At 51.1% G+C, this 12,775-nt stretch overlaps 1 protein-coding gene across 5 annotated transcripts in view; it reads right to left on the bottom strand.

The window, feature by feature from the left end:
- LOC123772955 (PDF receptor) overlaps positions 1–12,775 on the bottom strand; it is a 164,467-nt gene that overhangs the window by 99,482 nt on the left and 52,210 nt on the right. The window contains exons 1-3 of one of the 5 annotated variants that reach the window (XM_069323223.1): positions 10,581–10,686; positions 7,149–7,263; positions 3,582–3,696 (exon numbers count right to left, since the gene is read on the bottom strand). The exons of 1 other annotated variant lie outside the window; for it this stretch is intronic. In XM_069323223.1, coding sequence (XP_069179324.1) covers positions 3,582–3,696; positions 7,149–7,169 — 136 coding nt within the window. In that variant the 5' untranslated portion in view covers positions 7,170–7,263; positions 10,581–10,686. Of the gene's footprint in view, positions 1–3,581; positions 3,697–7,148; positions 7,264–10,064; positions 10,125–10,580; positions 10,696–12,775 lie in introns of those variants that run through there. 3 more of the 5 variants (XM_069323224.1, XM_069323225.1, XM_069323228.1) reach the window with 3 other exon arrangements.

The raw sequence follows: 12,775 nt of genomic DNA, 5'->3' as shown, positions 1-12,775 counted from the left end.
TGGAGTTCGAGGAAATTGGCGTAATAACCTCGAACGTTCCATTGAAGAATGGACAACGACGAGAAGAGAAAGGACAAAAACAGAGAACAAGGAAGAAACAAAGGCGAAAGAGCAACAGAGCACGTTAAAGAATATCAGGGTCGGGATCAGGGTCAGCAAAGTCAGGGTTAGGGGGCATGGGTAAACTGAGCAAAGACGGAGAGAAGGAAACGGGAGAACAGATAAGAGATGGGCGGGCGGGGTCCGGAGGAGGAGGAGGAGACAACGGAGAGGAGCAGTCAAGGACAGCAGCAGGAAGAGGGGGAGTAGAAAGAGGGGAGCGCACCTCAGCAAGAGCAGCAACCGAAAGGGAAGCAGGGGCCAAAGAAACCTCCATAGCAGGAACAGGGGGCGCAATCACTGAAACGGGAGGGGAAGGAGCAACAGAGCCAGAAGTAGGAGCCGAGGAAGAAAGCGAAGCCTTCTTACCCGTCGGGGAAGAGGAAGGAGAGGAGCCAGGCTTTCGCTTCTGACTTAGAGAGACCAGTGTCCCAGCAACTATGTACCGGGCAACAGATTCCAGTGTCTCAACAGGAGAAGCCGAACGAGAGCACACACGACGGCCGTTAGGAGAGCAATGGACATCCGCCCGCACCGACAGGCGGTGGGGAGAGCCGATAGATGGAGGAAGAGGATGGGAAGGAGGATCGGAGGGGGACGAGGAAGAAGACACAGGAGACACGACAGACCGGGTAGAAGGAAGGGGAACCCCAGACAGAGGACCAGGAGGAGGATCCTTCGGGAGAGAACCCAAAGGAACAGAGGAGGGGGCAGTGGGCGCATCAGGGTCAAAGGCCCAAAAACGGTTGCGAGTCTGAGGAAGGTGGGAAGGACGAGGAGAGGAAGAGCGCAACACGCGAGCATAAGAGATATTAGCAAAAGGCGGGAGCCGGCGAACCTGGCGCCTCGCCTCAGGAAATGATAAACGCTCCCAGTGCTTCAAGTTGAGGACGGCTGCCTCAAGCTTGTAATGGACACACGCACGGGAGAAGGTAGGATGGGCCTCACCGCAGTTGAGGCAACGAGCCTGGGAAGAAGTGCACTCCGACTTAGAGTGACCTTCACTCCCACACAAAGGACAGAGAGAGACAGTCCCAGAGCAGCGGAGGGCACCATGCCCAAACCTCCAGCACTTGTTACAAAGTCGAGGAGAAGGAATATACTCCTGGACAGAGCACCTAGCACCAGCAAGAATGACAGAGGATGGAAGGGTCCTACCATCAAAGGTGATCTTCACAACGCGAAGGGGTTGACGGCGACGACCACGAGGGGGACGAGTAAACGAGTCAACCTGGAGGACAGAATGGCCTTGGGCATCAAGGATATGCCGAATATCATCGTGGCAATCCTGCAGATTCCGAACACCGGTTGCAACATGGGGTGGGAGGAGAATAGTGCCAACACTGGCATTCATCTGAACGTTCTTGGAGACCTGAACAGGGATCTCGCCAAGGCAAGATAAGGCAGCCAAGCGGGAAGCCGCATCCTGAGAAGGAGCAGCAACGACACGTGTACCGAGACGAGTGGGGTTGAAAGTAACAGACGCATCCACGGAATCTACAAGATGCCGATGGAGGGAGAAATCGTCAGGAGGCGCAGAATCAAGAGGGAGGAGATCAAAGTATTTGGCCCATGAAGCAGGACCAAACAAGGCCTGATACGCATCAGCACGGGAAGGAATCTAGCGAGTGCGGTTGGGGCGCGAACGGCGTTGAGAACCCCTAGAGAGAGGGGTCAAAAGGCGCAGTAGTCACAACGAAAGACTTAGCCACACCAGGGGACGAAGTGGTCACCACCGGGGGCTGGAGGCTCGACCCAACCACAGAGGAGGGAGGGAAGCTGGGGGAAGAAGTCAGGACGGTCAAAGGAGGAGCAAGGTCGGGGCCCAACGCAGCGGGAGCTACAGAGCCTGGTCTTCCAATACAGGCCGACTCGGGGGCTTGGTCGCCCACCCCACGAGCCTGAGAGGGTACAACGGAAACATTCAACGACAGAGACGAAAAGTGACAAATTCATCCACGAATGTGCCCCCATACCCACCATGGAGCCACAATTAGAGGCAGGACACCCAACAGGAAGCTATCGCCGATCATGCCGGGGCCCCCTAGGGGTGCGTCGTGAGTATACGCCCTACAAACGCCACTTTAAGAACCGTCAGTCCGTCGAGATCGGGTTCAGCGACGAAAGGGGGATTGACAATGAAAGGTTCCCCTCGCTCGAGACGTTGGGTTATACAGTTCTACGGGTGCAAGAGTATGCCTCCTCAAGCACCCGGGCGTCAAAATAGAAGAAGTCCAAAGAAAGAATCCAAAACAAGGAAAAGGTCGGCAGGAAACGACAAGCAGATAGGAGAAGAGGGGGGAGAAAAACGAAACATAAGGAAAAGGAAAAGCGATCCGGCACAGTTGAAGAAGACAGCAGCAGGAGTGCAAGGCCAGAAAAGGACAGAGGACTGCCCAACGGAGCATCACACTCCGGCAGCCGTCCACCAAGCCCCCTCACGACGCCAATGGGCCGGATGGGGAGGGGGTTTCCTGAGAAAGTTAAACTGATTAACGCCTTCTTCAGTGGTTTTTACACATCTGTTCTCTTTCCTTTGCCTCAATTGTATATAATATGATACATACTCAGTTAACCTTAGTTCATACTTTCCATCTTATCACCTCTCTTGCAATCACTGTTTAAGTCCTCGTGTTTCTCCACGTCCCTGGGCTCTATATTTTAGTAGAACATCACTTATACTATGTACTATATCGTGCCTATATTAGTGTCTACCGTTTATAATCTACTTAACAGGTAACACTGTGGTTGAGCACCATGATCCCTGTGCACAACTTCTGGTCCACTGCCTCTACATCCTCCGACAGCTCTTCCTCTACCTGCAGATGGACCGTCTGCCTCCAGTATGCGCATATGTTTAGTGCGTTAGTCATGATACTCCATGGATAACTTAGTTTTAGAATTATATTTCTCCCATGTCCTCTGTATTCATGCATGTCCGAGATGGTGTTGGATGTCTTATAGTTTAAGGCCACTGTAGATAAATACTATTATGCATAAATGTTAGGTACAAAACCAAGACGCTTGTCAAGCAGATCGTCGAGGACGCCGATGATAGCGTGTCGAGCGGGAGCAGTGTTTGACGCACATTAGACTCTGTTGGACGCATATTAGACGCAGTTGGACGCACATTAGACGCATATTGGTCACATGTGGTGACCATTAATACTCTCATCTCATATCGATTGCAAAATCAACACCGGAGTCATCAGAACTGGAGATGAAGCATCACGCGACACCACCACCCACGACCAGACCATCACCACCACCAGCAGCACTTTACACACGCTCTACAGCCTACCTCCTGGCCAGGAGACATTTATATTTCATAATAAAACAAAGAAAAGGCTAAGCTGATTGTGCGGAATTCCTCACCACTACAAGTGAGCTTCAGCCACAACCAAAACAGCTGCTAATATCACCACCATCAGCCCAACCTGTGATGGGTTGTAGGTTGCATAATAGAGGGAAGGTAGGCCTACCATGAGCCGAGAGGTTGACATGGAGGAAGGTGTTGATGCAGTCTTGCAAGACGATGGAGTAAGTCATAGGCAGAGCTTGAGCTGCGGGGCCCGCCTCTTGCTCACACACCGGCGTCTGTGGAGTAGAGGGAGAGTGTGTGAGTGACAGGTGCTGGCACAGAGGGAGAGAGTGACAGGTGCTGGCACAGAGGGAGAGTGACAGGTGCAGGCACAGAGGGAGAGTGACAGGTGCAGGCACAGAGGGAGAGTGACAGGTGCTGACAGAGTACAAACATCAACATAAAAGACTCAACTCCTGCAGTCCGTTACATAAATGAGAAACAGTAAGGGTCCCAGCACTGATCCTTGCGGCACCCCGCTTGTTACTCTACACCTGTCACTCTGACACCCCCACGCAGGGGGGGGGGGAGTGTCAGTCCCCCAGGGTACTGTGCTTGTTCCTGTACTTTTTCTCATCCTTATGTCGGAAAAAGAAGGATACAACCCATAGCACTGCATCATCCTTTGCAGACGACACTAGGATTTTTATGAGAGTAGACAACAGAGGACACAGCGAACCTCCAATGAGATGGAAATCAGGTCTTTCTGTGGGCTACAGAAAATAATATGGTGTTAAAACGAAGATAAGTTCCAGCTCATGCGCTATGGAAAAAATGAAAATATAAACGCAGAAACCACGCATAAAACAATCAAATCATAACATAGAATGAAAAAGCAATGTAAAGGATCTGGGTGTACTCATGTCGGAAGACCTTACCTTTAAAGAACACAATAAAGTAGCCGTCACAACTGCAAGAAAGATGACAGGTTAAATAACAAGAACTTATCAAACTAGAGATGCTATACCGATGATAAGAGTTTTAAAGACGCTTGTGTTCTCTAAAGTAGAGTACTGCTGCACAATGACAGCCCCTTTCAGTGCTGGAGAAATTGCTGACCTTTAGAGCGTGCAGAGATCCTTTACTGCTAGAATCCACTCAGTAAAACATCTAAACTATTGGGACCGACTAAAATGCCTAAATCTGTATTCTCTTGAGCACAGGCGGGAGAGATACATAATAATTTCACTTGGAAGATAGTAGAGGGACTGGTCCAAAAACCAGTCCCTCTACCACAGAAATAACATCACATGAGACCAGAAGGCATGACAGGATGTGCAACAATACCCCCGTTGAAAAGCAGAGGTGCAACAGGTACTCAGAGAAAACTATCAACATCAGAGCCCCGAGACTGCTCAACAGGCTTCCACTACTGTCAAGGTTCTCCCCCTTCCTACCTTATATGGTTGGGGCCGCTCCCACGGGTCTTTGCCCCTCCATATCTGGCGCCACTGCTCGCCCCGGGGGCTCTCAAGCCTACCAAGGGCTGGCCTTGAACACCCCTAGGGAGTGGAGAGGTTCAAGCCCCTCTGTCTCACAGCTGAACCTGCCCGTCTTGACACTGGGAGATTCTATCTCTATCTAGTCTGTTCAAAGGTCGCCAGCTGGGTGTTTACACTCGTGTCCCAGCAAAACGTTAGTGGTCTCAGTTATCTTAAATCAAGGATGCAATCTCATGTGCAGTGCAAGGTGACATAAATGGTCTCACTCAAAATAGCCCTAGAGAATGGAGGCTCACTCAAACACATTGGTAAGATTAAAAGTTTACTGAAGAAATATATACACTTGCATGAGGAAATAAAATAGGTGGAATTGTCCGATGACGGCGGGCACACACCTCGCAACTCTGCAACAAGATCAGCTGACTGGGTTCATCTGTCAGACGGCGGGACTCACCTCGCGCCTCTGGCAACACGATCAGCTGGGCGACTCAAAGTTAGTTTCTGGCTTCTTGAAAACCAGCCGCTACTTCCAGATACACTAACGTCACCACATCTACATATTTATGTTCCACCACCAACTCATGCCTACATGAGCTCCTTGGCTCCTAGCCTAACACTGTCACATAGACAATAAATGGTAACAAGAAATGTTCGCGATATACAAAATATCCAAGCTCGCCTAGATCAAAGGGGTAAAGGGAGGGATAACTATCTACCTTACTTCATTCCATTACTAAGCCGACTCGCCCTCTGGTGATGGATGTTGAGGTTCCTGGTCCTGGCTTCTGGTCTTCCGTTGATCAGTTCCGCACACATAAGATCCTCAGTCGTCCTCGTAGTAGCGCATCCTCGCCGTCCTCACACCCGGCAGGTACGGTCCTCCTCCTCCTCTCACTCCGGGTGCTGGAGTCAGGTACCTGCGCCGTCACTCTCCTCCTCCTCCTCTCACTGGCACTGTAGATCCATCTTGCAGTCCAGTACAGCTTCCCCCTTGCCTCACTTCCAGTAGATTCGGCCCGGCCATCACTACTCGCTTGATATGTAGAATGTGGTCCGCTGGGCGTCCCAGACGTCTCCAGCCCAACGTCCGTCCCTGCTACAGACTCTTGATAATAGAGCTCTTGACTCTAGCCCAGCTGGTCCTTGCACCTTGGCACTCCACGGGATGACTGCAGTATTAAAGCGATGTTTAAATCCATTGGTAAGGGCTCTCTGGCCTCTAGATCTGGAGCTCACTGGAATGCGTCCTCACTCTGCGACGGTCTGTGACGTACTCTGCCCGCCCACGCACCAGCTGCCCTGGAAGCTCTCCGCCTCGTGACGTCACGCCGCCCGAGGGCTCTCGTCATTGGTCACTTCCGGCACGTGACCATACCTGGCAAATTAGGTGCCGGTAGGCGTCGCGATACTTTAGCAGGAAACAGAATGGCTCGGCGCCATCTTCTGCCTCAAAAGGGCGTAAGCCCCTTGCATAATCAAACGTAAATGGCAATTTTACAGCCAACCTGATAACGCTCCACACTCTCACAAATATGAAAATGTTCCCTGGATATCAGAGAATGCTCAGGTTATGGAGATATGACTTTTTAGGCTGGGTTAGGAGAAATATAGGGGTGGGACACCGTCACACTACACATATGGGGCATAACTGGCCGACCCCTCACAGTGCTCAAGAGAGAACTATCAACATCAGAGGCCCGAGACTGTTCAACACGCTTCCACTACACATAAGGGACATAACTGGCCGACCCCTCACAGTGTTCAAGAGAGAACTATCAACATCAGAGGCCCGAAACTGTTCAACACGCTTCCACTACACATAAGGGACATAACTGGCCGACCCCTCACAGTGTTCAAGAGAGAACTGGATAAACACCTCCAAAGGATACCTGATCAACGAGACTGTGACTCATACGTCAGACTGCGAGCAGCCGCGTCCAACAGCCTGGTTAATCAGTCCGGCAACCAGGCGGCCTGGTCGACGACCGGGCCACGGGAACGCTAAGCCCCGAAAACAGCTCAAGGTAACCTAACAACCAGACCCCCCCCCCCCACCACCACCAGCCTCCCACATCATCACCAGCCCCCCCCTCACCACCCCAAGGGACTACTGGGGGATGACCCCCCTCGCCCCCTCTCGTGGTGAAGCAACTGCTCAACTGATGATAGGTTACAAAGATCATTAGAGGCAAGCGATCAACCTATGATGGGTTGGAGGCTGCATAAGAGAGGGAAGGTAGGCCTACCATGAGCTGAGAGGTTGACATGGAGGAAGGTGTTGATGCAGTCTTGCAAGACGATGGAGTAAGTCATAGGCAGAGCTTGAGCTGCGGGGCCCGCCTCTTGCTCACACACCGGCGTCTGTGGAGTAGAGGGAGAGTGTGTGAGTGACAGGCGCCGACACACAGAGGGAGAGTGACAGGCACCGACACACAGAGGGAGAGTGACAGGCGCCGACACACACAGGGAGAGTGACAGGCGCCGACACACACAGGGAGAGTGACAGGCGCCGACACACACAGGGAGAGTGACAGGCGCCGACACACACAGGGAGAGTGACAGGCGCCGACACACACAGGGAGAGTGACAGGCGCCGACACACACAGGGAGAGTGACAGGCGCCGACACACACAGGGAGAGTGACAGGCGCCGACACACACAGGGAGAGTGACAGGCGCCGACACACACAGGGAGAGTGACAGGCGCCGACACACACAGGGAGAGTGACAGGCGCCGACACACAGAGGGAGAGTGACAGGCGCCGACACACAGAGGGAGAGTGACAGGCGCTGACACACAGAGGGAGAGTGACAGGCGCTGACACACAGAGGGAGAGTGACAGGCGCTGACACACAGAGGGAGAGTGACAGGTGCTGACAGAGTACAAACATCGACATAAAAGACTCAACTCCTACAGTCCGTTACATAAATGATGAAGAGTAAGGGTCCCAGCACTGATCCACCTTAATCACCTTCAGTGATTAAGTGCTTAATTGCAGACTAGTTTCTCTGTCAGCTATCTCACCCTGTCAGTAAAAGAAATGATTGGGAATGCATGTGTGTGTATATATGCATGTATATATGTACGTACATGTGTGTATGTATATGTATGTGTATAAAGTACATATGGAAGCTGATCAGAATTGCATTTCACCTTTGTAAATGCACATTAATGACACTTCGAACACTTTATGTAGGGCATACGTAAATCTGTGTATATGTATTTACGTATGTAGGTTAGCTTAGCATTTTAAAAGTACCGAATCACCTTCTGTGGTTGATTCTTCAATAAATCCCTGAACTACATGTTTAACTGATCTCTAACCCTGTCCATGGAGGACAGAAGAAAATGTAGATATATGCTGGTTAGCATTGTAAATGTGTGGCCACGTTTGTGGTAGAAAAAAAACTGATCCTTGCAGCATCCCGCTCGTTACTCTACACCAGTGCCATTCCCTGCCCCCCCCCCCTTCCACTGTCACACTGACACCCCCACGCAGGAGGGGGGTGTCACTCCCCCAGGGTACTGTGCTTGCTCCAGTACTTTTTCTCATCTTCATATCGGATATAGAGAAGGATACAATCTACAGCACTATCATCCTCTGCAGATGACACTGGGATTTTTATAAGAGTAGACAACATAGAGGACACAGCAAACCTCCAATGAGATTTAAACCTAGGTTTCAATGGGATACAGAAAATAATATGGTATTTAGCGAGGATAAGTTCCAGCTCATGCGCTACAGAGAAAACGAAAATATAAACGCAGAAACCACGCACAAAACTCAGTCAAATCATAACATAGAACGATAAGGCAATGTAAAGGGTCTGGGTGTACTCATGTGGGAAGACCTTACCTTTAAAGAACACAATAAAGTAGCCGTCACAACTGCAAGAAAGATGACAGGTTGGATAACAAGAACCTTTCACACTAGAGATGCTATACCAATGATGATACTCTTCAAGACGCTAGTGCTCTCTAGAGTGGAGTACTGCTGCACAATGACAGCACCTTTCAAAGCTGAAGAAATTGCTGACCTGGAGAGCGTGTAGAGATCCTTTACTGCTAGAATCCACTCAGTAAAACATCTAAATTACTGGGACCGACTAAAGAGCCTAAATCTGTACTCCCGTGAGCGCAGGCGGGAGAGATACATAATAATTTACACGTGGAAAATATTAGAGGCTGCAACCCGCCAAACACACACCGAAACTACGACGTTAGTACAACGTTCGAACAAGTTTTAAGACTTCCTAACCAGTTATAACAACCAATATAGCAAGTTGTAACAGCGTTCTAATACGTCATAAACACGTTAAGCCAAGATGTAACAACTGTATTACAAGTTGTAACAAGTGGAAAATAGGGACAGTTTCGGTTTGTGTTTCCAGGGTGGTCCCAAACCTGCACACAGAAATAACATCACACGAGACCAGAAGGCATGGCAGGATGTGCAGAATACCCCCGTTGAAGAGCAGAGGTGCAACAGGTACTCAGAGAGAGAACTCAATCAACATCAGAGGCCCGAGACTGTTCAACACTTCCACTACACATAAGGGACATAAGTGGCCGACCCCTCACAGTGTTCACGAGAGAATTTGATAAGCACCTCCAAAGGATACCCGAGCAACCAGGCTGTGACTCATACATCAGGCTGCGAGCAGCTGCATCCAACAGCCTGGTTTACCAGTCCAGCAACCTAGAGGCCATGGGCCAGATTCACGAAAGTACTTACGCAAGCACTTACGAACCTGTACATCTTTTCTCAATCTTTGGCAGCTTTGTTTCCAACTATTAAACAGTTAATGAGCTCCGAAGCACCAGGAGGCTGTTTATAACAACAGTTGAATGGGAAGTTTTCATTCTTGTAAACTGTTTAATAAATGTAACCAAATCCGTTAAAGATTGAGGAAAGATGTACACGTTCGTAAGTGCTTGCGTAAGTGCTTTCTTGAATCTGGCCCCTGGTCGACGACCAGGCCGCGGGGACGCTATACCCCGAAAACACCTCAAGGTAACCTAACCAGCAGCCCCCCTCCCCACCACCAGCTAGCAACTTGCTAGCAGCACTTCACACTAGGAACATCGCTGTAACCCTTAATAATCAATCCTGGGGTACACCGATCTTCCCCAGCACTGAGTATACTAGCAGCTAACACACTGCTTAGATCAACGGCGGCTACTTGGTCTTCTCACTGGACCAAGCTAAGGGTTCGTGGACTACCCAAGGTAAACTGCCTTCCTCAGTACAACCGCCTCCACACGTCACCTCTGAGGACATAAGACGTCATTAATTAGCTGGACGGTACACTGGGGAAACCATGAGGTCACACTCGTTCACGGTGTTGTTGACATTGTGACTTGTAGCCACAACCTAGATGGCGCTGATCGTAGCCCGCCACCCACCAGAGGTCGTCCACGTCGACCTCTCTTTCTGACTAAGGCAGGAAACCAGAGCCCGTCGCCGACACCACGCCACCACCAACAGATGGCGTTATCTACATATCGCCCAATACTGGGGGAGTTGGAGTGCAGACTCATAGATGGCGCTGGAATTGCCACGCCACACTCCGACGATGGTGTCGATACCGTAACAATGGGTTACAAAGATCATTAGAGGCAAGCGATCAACCTATGATGGGTTGGAGGCAGCATAATAGAGGGAAGGTAGGCCTACCATGAGCTGAGAGGTTGACATGGAGGAAGGTGTTGATGCAGTCTTGCAAGACGATGGAGTAAGTCATAGGCAGAGCTTGAGCTGCGGGGCCCGCCTCTTGCTCACACACCGGCGTCTGTGGAGTAGAGGGAGAGTGTGTGAGTGACAGGTGCTGGCACAGAGGGAGAGTGACAGGTGCAGGCACAGAGGGAGAGTGACAGGTGCAGGCACAGAGGGAGAGTGACAGGTGCTGGCACAGAAGGAGAGTGACAGGTGCTGGCACAGAGGGAGAGTGACAGATGCTGGCACAGAGGGAGAGTGACAGGTGCAGGCACAGAGGGAGAGTGACAGGTGCTGGCACAGAGGGAGAGTGACAGGTGCTGGCACAGAGGGAGAGTGACAGGTGCAGGCACAGAGGGAGAGTGACAGGTGCTGGCACAGAGGGAGAGTGACAGGTGCTGGCACAGAGGGAGAGTGACAGGTGCAGGCACAGAGGGAGAGTGTGTGAGTGACAGGTGCTGGCACAGAGGGAGAGTGACAGGTGCAGGCACAGAGGGAGAGTGACAGGTGCTGACACAGAGGGAGAGTGACAGGTGCAGGCACAGAGGGAGAGTGACAGGTGCAGGCACAGAGGGAGAGTGACAGGTGCTGGCACAGAGGGAGAGTGACAGGTGCCGGCACAGAGGGAGAGTGACAGGTGCTGACACAGAGGGAGAGTGACAGGTGCTGGCACAGAGGGAGAGTGACAGGTGCTGGCACAGAGGGAGAGTGACAGGTGCTGACACAGAGGGAGAGTGACAGGTGCTGGCACAGAGGGAGAGTGACAGGTGCAGGCACAGAGGGAGAGTGACAGGTGCTGACACAGAGGGAGAGTGACAGGTGCTGGCACAGAGGGAGAGTGACAGGTGCAGGCACAGAGGGAGAGTGACAGGTGCTGACACAGAGGGAGAGTGACAGGTGCTGGCACAGAGGGAGAGTGACAGGTGCAGGCACAGAGGGAGAGTGACAGGTGCAGGCACAGAGGGAGAGTGACAGGTGCAGGCACAGAGGGAGAGTGACAGGTGCTGACACAGAGGGAGAGTGACAGGTGCTGGCACAGAGGGAGAGTGACAGGTGCAGGCACAGAGGGAGAGTGACAGGTGCTGACACAGAGGGAGAGTGACAGGTGCTGGCACAGAGGGAGAGTGACAGGTGCAGGCACAGAGGGAGAGTGACAGGTGCTGACACAGAGGGAGAGTGACAGGTGCTGGCCCAGAGGGAGAGTGACAGGTGCTGGCCCAGAGGGAGAGTGACAGGTTGTGGCACCTGCACCTGAGAGTGTGAGTGGCCTGCAGGCACCTAGTTGTGTCTGCAGGATCGAGCATTGACTCGTGGATCCCGCCTTTCGAGCATCGGTTGTTTACAGCAATGACTCCTGTCCCATTTCCCTATCATACCTGGTTTTAAAATTATGAATAGTATTTGCTTCCACAACCTGTTCCTGAAGTGCATTCCATTTTCCCACTACTCTCACGCTAAAAGAAAACTTCCTAACATCTCTGTGACTCATCTGAGTTTCAAGCTTCCATCCATGTCCCCTCGTTCTGTTATTATTACGTGAGAACATTTCGTCTATTTCAACATTGTCAATTCTCCTTAGTATTTTATACGTTCCTATCATATCCCCCCTCTCCCTCCTTTTTTCTAGTGTCGTAAGGTTCAGTTTCTTCAGACGCTCTTCATTCCCCATCTCTCGTAACTCTGGGACGAGTCTCGTTGCAAACTTCTGAACCTTTTCCAGTTTCCTTATATACTTCTTCAGATGGGGACTCCATGATGAGGCGGCATACTCAAGACTGGCCTCACGTAGGCAGTGTAAAGCGCCCTAAATGCCTCCTTACTTATGTTTCTGAATGATGTTCTAACCTTTGCCAGTGTAGAGTACGCTGCTGTCGTTATCCTATTAATATGTGCCTCAGGAGATAGATTAGGTGTTACGTCCACACCCAGGTCTCTTTCACGCGTCGTTACAGGTAGGCTGTTCCCCTTCATTGTGTACTGTCCCTTTGGTCTCCTATCACCTAGTCCCATTTCCATAACTTTACATTTGTGCGTGTTGAAATCCAGTAGCCATTTCTCTGGTCATCTCTGCAACCTGTTCAAGTCCTCTTGGAGGATCCTACAATCCTCATCTGTCACAACTCTTCTCATCAACTTTGCGTCATCCGCGAAACTCG

This window comes from Procambarus clarkii, chromosome 12 (genome assembly GCF_040958095.1).
Source record: "Procambarus clarkii isolate CNS0578487 chromosome 12, FALCON_Pclarkii_2.0, whole genome shotgun sequence".
NCBI lineage: Eukaryota > Metazoa > Arthropoda > Malacostraca > Decapoda > Cambaridae > Procambarus > Procambarus clarkii.
The sequence above is the reverse complement of the archived record's forward strand: the minus strand, read 5'-3'. Positions and strand labels throughout refer to the sequence as shown.